This window comes from Chinchilla lanigera, unplaced genomic scaffold, assembly GCF_000276665.1.
Source record: "Chinchilla lanigera isolate Chin_1 unplaced genomic scaffold, ChiLan1.0 scaffold00015, whole genome shotgun sequence".
NCBI lineage: Eukaryota > Metazoa > Chordata > Mammalia > Rodentia > Chinchillidae > Chinchilla > Chinchilla lanigera.
In genome coordinates, this window is record NW_004955416.1 from 3890643 (window position 1) to 3904488 (window position 13846).

At 36.0% G+C, this 13846-nt stretch overlaps 1 protein-coding gene across 4 annotated transcripts in view; it reads left to right on the top strand.

Moving 5' to 3' along the window:
• Positions 1-13846, top strand: part of LOC102003651 (chromosome unknown open reading frame, human C15orf41) — a 208361-nt gene that overhangs the window by 84675 nt on the left and 109840 nt on the right. For all 4 annotated transcript variants that reach the window (XM_013512676.1, XM_013512674.1, XM_013512675.1 and 1 more), the window contains exons 6-7: positions 11560-11639; positions 11986-12035. In XM_013512676.1, coding sequence (XP_013368130.1) covers positions 11560-11639; positions 11986-12035 — 130 coding nt within the window. The remainder of the gene's footprint in view (positions 1-11559; positions 11640-11985; positions 12036-13846) is intronic.

Genomic DNA, 13846 nt, shown 5'->3' on the forward strand with positions numbered 1-13846 from the left:
TTTGATATTTTTGTCATTTAATTATGTTTTGAGGAGGAAGTTTGTAAGTACACCTTAAACAATACCCTGTTGACATAAGTGTAAAATACTGATAAAAATAATACACGTCTGTTAAAGAAGAACTTGTGTAGCTGCTAATAAAAATCATTTCACATGCTCATGCCAGAGCACTGTTCTTTTTGGGGTACACAGTATTAGATGTTTTTAACATTTATTTAAAGATCCGTTATATCATATTGCCTTATATTTTGCATTTCCCAAATGAAATTTTGTTTTTAAAAGCCCACTTATTCTTAATGAGAAAACTTCAAATTAAGTCAAATATATATGCCTATCTAAAAATTGCTCTAACGGGGTATTTAAGCAGGACTTGGATTTTTGAGTAGCCTTCTGTTTTGTTTGCCAGTTTGTTCATTAATTTACTGTAGCTGTCTTATATAGAGCAACTTGTGAGTGATAAAAGAAATATTTCTGCTTCTAAGCAGCTTGCAAAACACCCTGATACAGTTCCTTAGTCTGTCATGTGAACCACATTCCCAAATGGCATTTTGAATAAACAGATACACAACATATCTGTGAAATTAAAACTTCACTGTGGTGGTAGGGAGAGTAGAGCAACTGAGAAGAAAGTGTCTGAAATTCTTCTTTGGTGGGCCATAATAAGAAAAAATATTAAACATCTATGTAGACCAAATTTAGGACCATATAAAACTGAGCTTGCAATCTGAAACAGTGTAGCTTCACAACGAGAAATAAACTTGTAAGACTTTCTCTTATCTTCTTAGGGTGATCTATCATGAGCCCAATTCTTCCACCATGTAAAAGCTCTCAGATACTGCAGAAATCTGATCTCTTTTTCTCTACATTGTTCTAATTATCAGATATTTTAAAATGTGGCATGATTTCAAATGTTAGAGTTCTGATCAGCCTCTTATTAAAAATATGGTAAATAACATTGAACCAAGTGGCAGATGATTGATAGACAACACTTCTCTCCATTCCACAGTATGAGGGAGAAGAAGGGTTAGAAAAGTAAGGGGTGGCTTTAGTGAGGAGATGAGAAGTGAAATTTTGAGAACAGAAGTTTTGGCCAAGGAAATGACAAGAAGAAACATTCCAGATTTGGAGGACACGTGTAGGGGCTCGGGGAGGAATTGAGTATGGACAGCACATTAACCAAGTGTTTAACAAATATTTACTGATACATGTTTTTTGGAGAAGTGTTGATATTATATAATGGTTGTAAAGTTGTAAGTTGCCTGAGATAATTTTCTGATCAGTGAACTTAATGCTTCGGATCTGCCTTCTCCCTTCTAGGTTGTCATCTAGATTGTTGTTTTGGGGTGTTGCTATTTGGGGGGCAGGTGCTGTTTCTATTAGTGAAAGGAGAACTAAGTTCTAATGCACATAAATTTTCCTTCCAAACAGTTCCTTTCATTGTTATACCTATCTTGTCCTTCACTTGTCCTTTGTTTTATACTACTGCCAGCTTCCAAAGAACTGTCAGTTCATGCTGGACCACCGTTCATGTTCAAACCTATTTGTGGTCTTGAGTTTGGGTTCCAGTTACATATCATCTTCTCTTTTAGTTCAGATATGATCTAGTCAAAAAACACTCTTTGCAGACTTTTAAGGGTCTTGAGAACACATGTTATTTACCTGTTTTTAGTACTTGCCTCTAACACTTCCAGCACTAGCTCTCTGTTTGTCCAGCCTTACACTAAGGAAAGCAATCATTTTAACAAAAATAGGTATTACTATCAGTGATTTTTAGGAAGGTCTCCCTGCTTGATTGCTGAAATGAAGTGCTTGAAATGCCCTTACCTAAGGGGAAGAATCCTTGTAATATGTGGTTAAAGGCTAGACTTGGATTACACTCCCCACCGAGTGATAAAACATTAGCTTAATAAATAGAAAGGACTTCTACCAAATTCTTTCCAAAGAACAGCTTTGATAGTGAATTGTGCCCCAAGTACTACTAAAGTGTGTGTGTGTGTGTGTGTGTGTGAGAGAGAGAGAGAGAGAGAGAGAGACAGAGAGAGAGACAGAGAGACAGAGAGACAGAGAGACAGAGAGACAGAGAGAGAAGGCATACTCTGGCATTGCCAAATTTTGCCTATTGAACAGATGCACTTCTGGCTGTCTCTCTTAAGGTTGTTACAATATGTACTTAATAAGAACAGACCTCGCACCTTTGTACACACCTCAGGAAGCCTTTCATTTTTAACTGTCTCAACATTAGACAGTAATGGTATGCTTAATGATAATGCTTTGATGGGAGGCAGAAGGCAGACCACATCATCAGCCAACAGCAGCTGAAGCACCAGTGTAACAATTATGACAGCACCAGTGTTACTTTTTCACTGACAAGTGGATTGAGAGTCACAGACATTAATTAATTTTTCAAGGTGCCATGGGTGATGAGTAGAAGAGGCAGGCCTCAAACTAGGTCTGTAAATTTAGCCTCTGCTGCAGCCACTGTTCCCCACTGCCTCTTGGAACATATTTATGGGTGGCTTCCCAAGTTCACCTTTTTTTCAGAATTCATGTTTTTTTTCAGGATCCATGTTTTTCTGCTTAGGAAAAAGATGAAATAACAGGAGGCCAGGTCATAAAGGTCATAAGTGTGTGCCTGATTCTCCCAACCATAAGCTCAAAGAGAAATCCAAGTAGATCCTAGAGGAGCTCACATGGTGAGAAGTTAGGTCCAGATGTACCAGGCGTGTAAATGAGTCATCACAAAAGTGAGTCCTCCAGCATCCAAAAGACCTATCCAGTTGAGGCAGTATGAAATGCAAGCTGTCTCCACTGATTCCAGCCTATTTAGCTGAAAAAAGGAGTATGTTGAGAATTGTGTAATTAAGCCACTCTCAAAGGGGGGGCATTACATTTGAGAATACAGTGGAACTTATCCTTGAACCCATAAAAGTAAGTTGTCTTGTTTTCCCTGTTCAATGATTGGCATGGTGCTTTGGCCTGGAATACAGAGGCAGCCTTTGGAGAAATCAGAGGAACATTTTCTAGCCCCCATGGCCATTCTCCCATTCTCCCAGCCCTACCAGGAGACGTCTTGCATCACAGAGGTCTTCAGAGGAGGCAGAGGTGACTCCACTCTGCCTTATCCACATCTGTGTCATTTGCCCTTCTCTCCATGGTGTGAGGCACCCACTTCCTAGAAGGACCTTTTCTTTCTGTAGTTTTACAGCTCTGACATCGAAAAAGTTAACTCTCCCTCGCAGTCTTCCCTGGTGGTTAAGTGATTTACTCTCATAGTGGGCTTTGATTCCTTCCTTATTTTTGATTTGTCTATTATAGATTTCTGCTTTGTGGTTACCATGAGTGCTATAAAAAATATCTTTTGATTATATAGCGAGCCATTTTGAAATGACAGATACTTAATATGATCATAAAGACCAGAATCAAAAAAGAAGAAAAGTATACTAATAAGGAAACCCTAGCCTGTACTCCATTCTCCCCAACTTTTGAATTGTTTATATTCCCTGTTAAGTTTCTATTTCACCTACCTCTTCACATATTGATGTAGTTATTATTTTTAATTGTTTTGTGTTTTGGTCATTTTAATGATTTCAGTGGTTTACACAGCATGCTTATAATTTTAGAGCATTCTGAATTTGTCTGTATCACTCCTCTGTACTAGGGAGCTTTATACCACCCCATCTTTTCATTTTACTTATTAATGTCTCTTTCTTTCTATTTGAAGAACCCCTTTCAGCATTTGTTACAGGTTTGATGAAGAAAAGGTATCCCCTCATCTTTTGTTTCTCTAACAGTGTTTTTTATCTCCTTTTTAGTTTTAAATGGTAGCCTTGCTAGACACAGTATTCTTGGTTGGCAACTTTACCCCGCAGTACTATGAAAATTTCATGCTACTCTCTGCCAACCTGTAAGATTTCTACTGAAAAGTCACATTATGTGTTCATTGTGTCTCTTCTCTTGGACCCTTGAAAATCTTCTCTTTGTCTCTCCCCTGTGAGAACTGGATTATAAGAAGTCTTGATACAGACACAGACTTGGTTGGGTCAAATCTAACTGGTCACCTTTTGCTACCTGGATATTTATATCCTTCTCTAGGCTTGAGAAATCTTCTGTTATTTCCTTGAATAAGCCCCCCCTTTGACATTCCCAATTCCCCCTTTAAACTCATAAACTTGAATATTTGCTCTTTTAATACCATCCCAACCTTGCTGTGTTCCTCTTCATTTTTTTCTTCTCCAGCCATTTATTTCAAATAGCCTATCTGTGCATTCACCAATAGTTTCTTCCTTCTACTCTATCTTGCTGTTGACGCCTTCAAACAAAAACATGAAACAAACTTCCCCTTGAATGTTTTATTAAAGGTCTTCAAACATTTCAAAACTATGATGGCTGTTGTTGATGAACCATATTTCCATGACAAAGACATAGAAATGATAAACAAAAAGTTTAAAACAGCCAAATACAAACAAAATTAATTAAATTTTAAGGTGTCCGAACTTGACTGAATATATATTTGCAGTTGTAAACAGGATTGGGACAATAAGATTTAAATGTGAGAGGATAGAGCTCAAACTTTTAGCTTCCCTGGAAGAACAGATGTGTAACTGGGAGTTGGAATTGAGCCTCCACAAAGAGCTCAAACCATGAAAAAGTACTAGGAAGAGTACTTGCCTGAAGAAAATGGCAGGGAAGCTTTCCTACTGGAGATAGCCTTCTTTGGAGTATTGGGACAAAAGGGAGAAATTAGAAATGGGTCAGCACTCTGTAGATTTGGATCCAAATTTACATTGTTCTTTACTTCACAAAGTTCAGGCTAAGAAATTAACAATAAAACTGGCTTCTGCAAAAGTAAACATGAAACTCCCTTATGATAGCTACTTTCACAGTGCAGAGCAAACAGTGCTTGCTGAAAATAAGCTCTTGCTAACACTTGGTGAACTCACTTTTAAGGGGAAGATACACAGGAGAGTAGGTAGGTAGGTAGATGCATAGTAGATGGGTGTATAAAATGATAGTACATCATGAAATGGAGATGAATAAATAAAGATACCTTAAATCTGTAAGACAAAACATATGACTATCAAATAAATTTTTAAATTATATATGTATGTGTATATTGCTAGAACTAATACAATGAAAGACTATAATTGGATAAATAAAATAATAATTGAAAAAGCGCAGACATATTTGAAAAAATTCAAAATGATATAATAGTGATTAAAGTTAGGAGTCCTTAGATGAGTACAATGCAATTGCAGTTCTGTATTTGTGGAGCATGTTCCGGGACCCTCTATAGATAAATCTATAGATATTCAGGTCTTTTTATAAAATGCTGTAGGATGTGCTTGTGCGTAACTTCCTGTGCCTATGCATAGCTTCCTTCCATAGCATATTTTAAATCATCTCTAGATTTCTTATACTACCTAATATAATGTAAATGCAATGTGAATAGTTGTTACACTATGTTGTTTACCGAACAAAGACCAGGAAAAACTGGCTGTACATGTTCAGGAAGTGCTTTTATTTCTGTGATTATTTTCAATCTGTGGATGAGTGAATGCATACATGGAGAACCCTTGGAAATGGAGGGAAGACTGTATAGATTCTATAAAAGATTAGAAGAGAATGTGATGAGAATAATGACAGTACCTTTAGTATACTGTAAGGATGAACTGAAGAAGTAGTATAGACACTGTATGAGAGCAAGAAATCATGGTGTATAGAATAAGACTATGGAATATCCAGTAAAAGAGTTCCAGAAGAGATAATGCAGGCTAAAAGTATAATGGCTCAGCCTTTTTTTTTTTTTTTGCAAGTAGTTTAAGGCCTGTATACTGAAGTTCATAAAACATAGGAATCCCAAGGCAGCTAAATAACAATCACCACACCTAGTTATAGAATGATGAAACCATTTGCTATCAAAGAAAATTCTAAAAGTAACTAGAAATAGAACACATACTAAATATACAAGGATTATTGGTAGCTTCACAGTATAGTTCTCATCACAGGGATAGTAGAATTGTAGCTTCAAAGAGTTAAATTAGAATGACCCCTAGCCTACAGTTGTGTATCTTGTTATACTGTCATTCAGGACAAGACCATGGGGTTGTGCTGCTCAGTGATCCCAGGTGAGAGAACTAAGAAATGTGAAGGTCAGGCAGCAAGGATATTGAACTCAAAAGTGTACAGTGAGATTCAAACAGCAACATTAAAAAGGGAAATTGGTGGATGGGTTGATAAACCTAAGTAAGAATTGAGTGCTTTTTTTAAAAAGGAGGGTAACTCAGGGCTTTCTCGAGAAACAAACAAATAATCTGTGTATGTGTGATATGATAATATACAAGGAATTGACTCCTGGGATTATGGAGGCTGAAGCTGATAAGTCTCAAGCTCTGCAGTTTGTAAGCTGGAGAACCACGAGAGCAAATGCTTATAATTATAGTCTGAAGGCTATCAGACTTGAAGGCTGGGAGAAGCCAGTGTTTCCTTTAGAGACTAAAGGCTGGAAAAAGTACTGATGTCCCAGCTCCAAGGCAGAAAGAACATGTCTGTTACACAGATTTTCACTCTTGTTATGCATTCAGCTGATCGGATGAGGCCCAATTAGATTAGGGGGTGTTGTCTGCCCCCAATTCAGATGTTAATCTCACTCAGAAACACCCACACAGACAAGTCCAGAGTAATGTTTTACCAAATATTCTGCCCTGCTGGCCCAGTCAAGTTGACATATAAAATTGACCTCTTACACAGATTAATTGGGAAATGGTGTTTACAAACAAGATGGTTAATAACAATAGGCATAGTAATAAGGGCTCATGTTGGAGGGAGTGAGTGATTTCCAATCTCTTACATACAAAATGATGAAGATTAGATATTGATTCAGCTTAAATATTTTTTGAGAGTACTAGTAAAAAGTAGATGTACAGTGTATTATTCCCAAGAGAATAAAGGGAGAACAATAAATAAAAATTAACTAGAATGTAGAAAGAGAGAAAGAAGAGAAAATAATGGTTAGCAGAACTTGGAAAATAAGAGAGCAAAGAGAGCAAAACCACTTTTTTTTAATTAATTAAGGTTATTGGTACATTTTAAGTATGCATAATGGTCACATTCATCATAGGGAACTGGTGTGTGTACGTAATATAACTTGAATCTTGTTTTTCCATTCCCTTACCCTCCCTTCAGCCCCCTTTCCCTCCTTACTTACAAAACCTTTGTTTCCATTTTTTCCCTGTTTTCTCAGTTTTTTCTTTTCCCTTCCTTCCTTTCCCCCTCTCCCATTCCTAGTTCCTCTTCCCATTTGAACATTTTCTTCCTATTTCACAGTATCCATCATATATTTGGTCTTTATTTACACTTCCAATTTCTCATGGCAGAGAAACAGTGCTGCTTAAATGTTGTTTCTACAAGCAACACTAAGACATACTGACACAATCAATTCATAGGTAAGGAAATGGATTATCAGATATACAAGGTAGACATTACCGAAAAGAAACATTGCGTGGCAGTATTACCAATTTACAACATTTAACCTAAGAAAAAAGTTTATTAAAGACAGTCATGGCTTGTTAGCAAAGGCATCCTTACCAAGAAGAATGTGTGTAACAGTGGGAGTATGTACACCTAGAAGTACAGCCTCCAGATACAGAAAGCAAGTCTTGGTGGAAATATAGACACTGATAAATCCAGAGCAGTAGGAGTTATTTCATATCTACTTTGAGAACAATAAAAATATAAACGATTTGAACAATATAATTAAAAATCATAACCTATTAAACATACCTGAACTTTATATCTCAAAAAGCAGAATTTCAATTTTTTTAAAAACAAAATATATTTTACAGATTTACCAAGTAAAAACACAAAGGAAGTCAAACAAATGTCCCGTATTAATATAGACTGCATAAGTTAGACATAGCAAAAATCTAAAATTTTTAAGTAATTTGTGGGCCAAAGATGAAATAATGGAAACTACAAGATATTTATAAATAAAAGACAGTATGTAATTAAAACAGAATTTTGAGACTACTATGGCCTTGAAAAATATGTATTAGTCAGGTGTGGTGGTGCACATCTGTAGTCGCAGCACTTCCAACACTGAGGCAGAAGGATCACTGTGAGTTCAAAGCCATCCTGAACTACATAGTGAGATCTTGTCTCAAAATAAACAGTATATATTAAAAGATTGAAAGTAAAATTTTTGGTGTAGGAGATTGAACCCAGGACCTCACACATGCCAGGCATGTGTGCTCTACCACTGAGATACAGTGCCAGCCCTTGAAATTATAAAAATAGTAACTCAGTAAAAAAAATTTAATATTGGCAACTCAAAGTAAACAGCCAAAAATAATGATGAGAAAAGATAAATGAAATGTGACTAGAAGAAATAGCACAGTAGAAAATAACAATACTAAATTTTGGCTTCTTGAAAAACGCTATTAAAAGAAATCAACCTCTAGCTAGACTGATAAAAAAGAAAGTTTATACAAGTTAATATTAGATCATTGGAAGTAAATTTATTGCAGATCTGCAAGTTAAATCATGTTAGTTGGTCTTTAGATGTTTATTATAGTTTTTTTTTTTTCAGGAAATCTTTACAATGACATGAACATAACCTTAGGCATCATAGTCCAGGTATTGCCTGTTGCCTGTCTGCAATCGTTCATGGATAATAGTGCTGCCCTATTCTGTGGACCTAGTTCCAACTGATTGGCAATTCATGCTGTGTTCGTGCTTGGAAATGAGAATATGGTCAGTAGAAACAGTGGCAGGAATAAAGTGTGAAAACAGCATCATCCTTCGGAGATACCTAAACTTCAGAACATATGAATAAAAGTAGATGTGCACTGTGGCTTGATGCGAGATACTAGCAGTCTTTCACAAAGGCCGAGTGGAAAGTACCACCTGAGGAGATGGCATGTGCTGGGTCTGCATCAGAGCCCTTGACTTTCGTTAGCACTTTCTCTCTTGCTGTAAAAATTGGCAGATTGCAAGAGGAGAAAAGACATTTTGTTGAGTTTAAAATAAGTGGACTCAATATGTAGTTTTTACTACTTCACTTAAAACAACTGACTTCCTTTGTTTTGAATAGTGTTCTATTCAAAGTATTCAAAGTGTTTGTTTTACAAATTTATTGGTTATGATTCTTAATCTTGATAAGCACACTATTCTAAACTTTATATTGTGAGGAAAATTATGTCATCAGATTCTTCTTTTGATAGTTCCCTTTCTTCCCTCAAAATAAATGACTCACTTTTCTCATGTCCCAGAGCATTGTCGCTCTTTTTTTTTTTTTTTAAAAAAAAAGTCTTTGTTTAATGATTTTAGTGATGAATTTGCATATGATTTGGCATGAGATTGGTAATTTTCCGTAGGATAGCACTTTGGATCATGCTGCTGGACCATTTTGGGTTAATCTTTCCTCGCATAAGGATGAGAGTTTGAAGTGTAATACCTTAGCCAGGACCAGATACAAACGGACACGGTGCTTCTATTTCCGTGAGACCCTTAGATGTGCTCAGAGAAGGTGACCAAATGCATGACAAGTGCTTTGATCCCCTGCCACTGGCCAGGCCTTTGAATTAGGCTGAGAAACTAACTTAACAATACTGAGAAACTCTTTTAACAATACTGCTGCCCTAATCTGCTCCTTGATAAAATGATTAGCTGCTTTATATTCTCAATATTTGTACCACTTATCCATGATTATGTCTTACAGGAATAATTGTATTTACACCTATGATTGTATGCAGCAAATGCATAAGTCTGATTTGATTCTGTTATTTAGACTCTGTAGTAAGGAACCCTTGAGTCAGCTGAGATAATTTCATCAGGCTGCAGAGCTGATTGAAGAGACAGGGTGGATAAGAAAGATCAGTGGTCCTTTCTTTGGATTTCCATATGCCTTCTCCATGTGCAGTGTAAACGTTGTGTTTGCAAATAACTGTTAAATATATAACTTTATATATTCACACAGTCATGTGACCAACTATAGGCAATAATTAAAATAGTTGAACATTTTTTATAGACTCAATACTGTGCATAAGTAATGTATAATTGCCTTACTTCTTTCCACAGTATTTGCTAACATTTATCGAATCTGTCAATGTTCTTGTACCACTAAACTTGATAAAGAACATAATAATAAAAAAGTTAGATCAAAAATCGTTTCATAACTTGAATGATGTAGATCCATAATCTGTTCATTTTCTTAGCTAAATTATGCAATATGTATTTGAGTTTGTACTTGTGTAGTCCCAACTTTAAGCTACTTTGCTAATACTTGGAAATTATTCCACTGGAGGACTTGCACAGAATCGATTCCTGGGTAATTCCTGACTCAGCTTCAGTTTACAGGCCTGCATCCCTGCCACACATCTAGAAGAACTCTGCCCCCTGGGCTGCTACATACCTGTGATGAACAAATAGAGTCCAGGACTGCCTGCCTTGCTTCTCAAAGATTGTCACCTCTATACCATCCTCACTAGATGTCTCCCTTACTGCCTTTTTCTTCTCTAACTCTCCCTGGGATTTCAGCTTAATTTGCAAGTGGACAAGTCATAGTTTCTGTGGAAAATTTATGTGCATATTAAATACATATATTACCCCCCTTACACACACAGTGAGACCTCCTTATCTTGGGGTCTAAATGCATGGATTGAAATATGGAACAAAAAAGTATCTGTACTGAGCATGTACAGATTGTCCAGACTGTCCTTGCTAATATGCCCTAAATAATACAGTATCACAACTATTTGTGCAGCATTCACATTGTATTAGTTATTGTAAGTTACCTTGAAATTATTTAAAGCGTATAGAAGGATGTGTCTAGTTTATATGCAAGTCCTATGCCGTTTTATATAAGGGACTTGAACTATGGAATTTAGTTTCTGTGGGGGGTGAGGAAGGGGTTCCTGGAACCAATCCCTGATGGATACCAGATACTAAGAGACAGCTACACACACACACACACAAACACAAAACACACAGACTTTTTTAACTTTAAGGTCCCCTCATTTTGCCAGTGTTCCTTACTTTTCTCACCTGTGAAATAGATGTGAAATTTCATGGCAGTTGATGCATTCCATTTTAGAAAGGCTCAGTATGCAGAGATAGTTGAGAGTTACTTTTGTTGATGTCCTTGGTGTCTTTAAATCTGACCTGCTATAACTAAGCTGTACGTGTACATATGCATGGTTATAAAATACCTACCTGCAAAAAGTAAACATTTTTCTTTGCTGGTTGTGTTTTGTTTTGTTTTGTTTTGTTTTCCAATTGGGCTTTTCCAGAGCCAATTTATCTGCAAAAAGACATATGTTTTAGGTCTGGACTTGTTAATTTACCTTGGAAAAAATAGGTCATCATCAAATCTGGCAGTGTGGTTTATAAACTTGGCAACATGGTCTAATTAAAAGCTTCTCTTAGATTAAAAATGGAAAAATGATTAGTATCAGTAATATTTTTGTTTTCATGGTTTCTGTGTATGTAGGTATATGTCACTTCTCATGTTGCGTTAAAAGTATGTTGACTGTCTGCTAATAGTTCATCTCTTTTCTTCCACAGCCTCCAAGTCTGTTATAAATAGTATGCTACGGGACCCTTCCCAGATTCCAGATGGAGTTCTAGCAAATCAGGTCTATCAGGTATTAATCACAGCTGTCTGTTTTCAGTGGCAGTGCTGTTATCTGCCTAGCAGAGTAAAGGATTTTAAACCTCATTTAATTACTGTCATCATAAACTATCACTGAGGTCAGGGTGCACCATAAATGGCAATGCAATATTTGTGAGAAGAGCATTTCACTTTTTAATAGCTTGCTTTTATAGTAAATAAAAAGCATGCAATTTTTGTTTTCTGTGATTAAATCTGAACAACCTTTTGATCGCTTTCTTTTTTGGGATGGGGGAAGAAAGTAATTACTGCTTTTAGGATGTTTCCTGTAATGATTTTTGTAGTCACCCCATCTCAGACCCTCTCTTATTTGTCTTCAGTGCATTGTGAACGACTGCTGTTATGGACCATTGGTGGACTGCATCAAACAGTATCCTTTCCCATAAAATTTTAGGTGCACAATTGACGAGCTTAGACTCAGTGGAGGAGATGTGTCTAGCTTTAACCTGACATAAAGTTCTGCTTCACAAAACACATTTCATACTCTTCTATTTTACATTCAATCAACTGGAGGGTCACTGCAGACTATTCTTTCCTACAGCTTAAAAATCAGATAGGCCACAGGAAGATGTCAGTTCAGCAGTTGCACACTCACATGCTTATTTCAAACTGCTTGGTTTTCAATGAGTTTGAAGGTAAAGAGTTATTAGGCAGGTAACATACTGTCTTGTAATGTATCTAACCATTCCAGTGAACATTTTAAGAAATTATAACAGAGTTCCACTTAAAATGAGCCAAATTCAGTTGAGTCTCCTGGAATAAATTTTGAGCCTGGAGTTAAAGGATGATGTGATTATAATGCTACCGGAGACCATTACATTTTAAAGGACAGCGGATTTTTGTTGCTTAAATGCTGAATACAATCTGAGCTGTCATTTAAATACCTAATAAACATTTTTAGAGAGACCACACGAATTTTTCCTTTGGGACTGGACTTAAGGCTGTGAAAAGAGATGCCCAGTCATGCTTCATTAAAAACTTTGAAATTACTAAAGAGTTAAAGTTTACTTCTTAAAACAGGATTGGGTGGGTGGTAACCACTTCGTGAAGCAGGACATTATTAATCAGTAAATTTAGTATTGTAATAATAATGAAAATTTTGATAACCCTTGACTAAAATATTATGTAAATTATTAGTAACTTTACTGGATATACTGTATATCTTAGTCCATGGTTGTCATGACTCAGTATAAACATGGCCTCTGGGATAGGTTTTGTTAGCACGGCTGGCGCTGTGACCAGTTGTGACCCAGCGATTACCGATCTGGATTGTTGTTGGAAGCTCTTACAAGTTACATGTGTGTATGGATGTCTGCACATGTGTGTGCGTGTTTGTTTATATGTGTTTGCTTATATTCTTCCTAGTTTCATAAAGGCTTAGTGTAAGTAAAATTTTTGATAAAAATTTATTTTCTTTCCTAAGTAAAAATAGATTTAAAAATAATCTAACACAGCCTTCCTACAAGAACATTCAATACCTAAGATACAGCCTTTTTGTATATATTTCTAGTTCTAGTCCCCTACCTAGCCTAAAATAAAACACAGTATTGTCACAAGCTTGCCTTTTTATTAAACTAAAGTAAAACAGATTTTCTACTCTCTCTATAAAATTAATGATAGCTTTAGAAATTGTAGAAGTGCCAACTTCATGTTTCTGTAGTGATAAAGTTTAGCATGTTCATATAACAACTAACACCATCTCCAAGTATCTGAGGCTGAATTACATGTTAATTTTAAAGCACATAAAATAGTTAAAAATCAATTTAAAGTTAAGGTTTTAAAAGCATAATGTCTTTTGAAGGATTGCATATTGATTTTAAATATAACTATCTAATTATATATGCATGGACTAAAGTATGAAGTCAACTGCTCTGTAAATGCCAGGAGGCTATTTTTCAGTAATAGTTGAGATGCTTACGGGAAACTAGATTGCTGTATTGCTGGCGAAGAAAATGGCTTGTGAGGTTATTTACAGGTTTTGCCCCATGGTCACTGCCATACATCAATAATGAGGTATTCTTATAGACAGAGTCTAAGTGTTTCTGCTTATGGCACATTATAAATTCCGTTTGGAGTATTTTCCTTACATTTTTGTCATCATTCACTTGCCTGTTGTTTTTTTTTTGGCTGTGTTATTATTGTCTGTAGGATTTAATGTAGTATATGATTTCAATTGAAAAA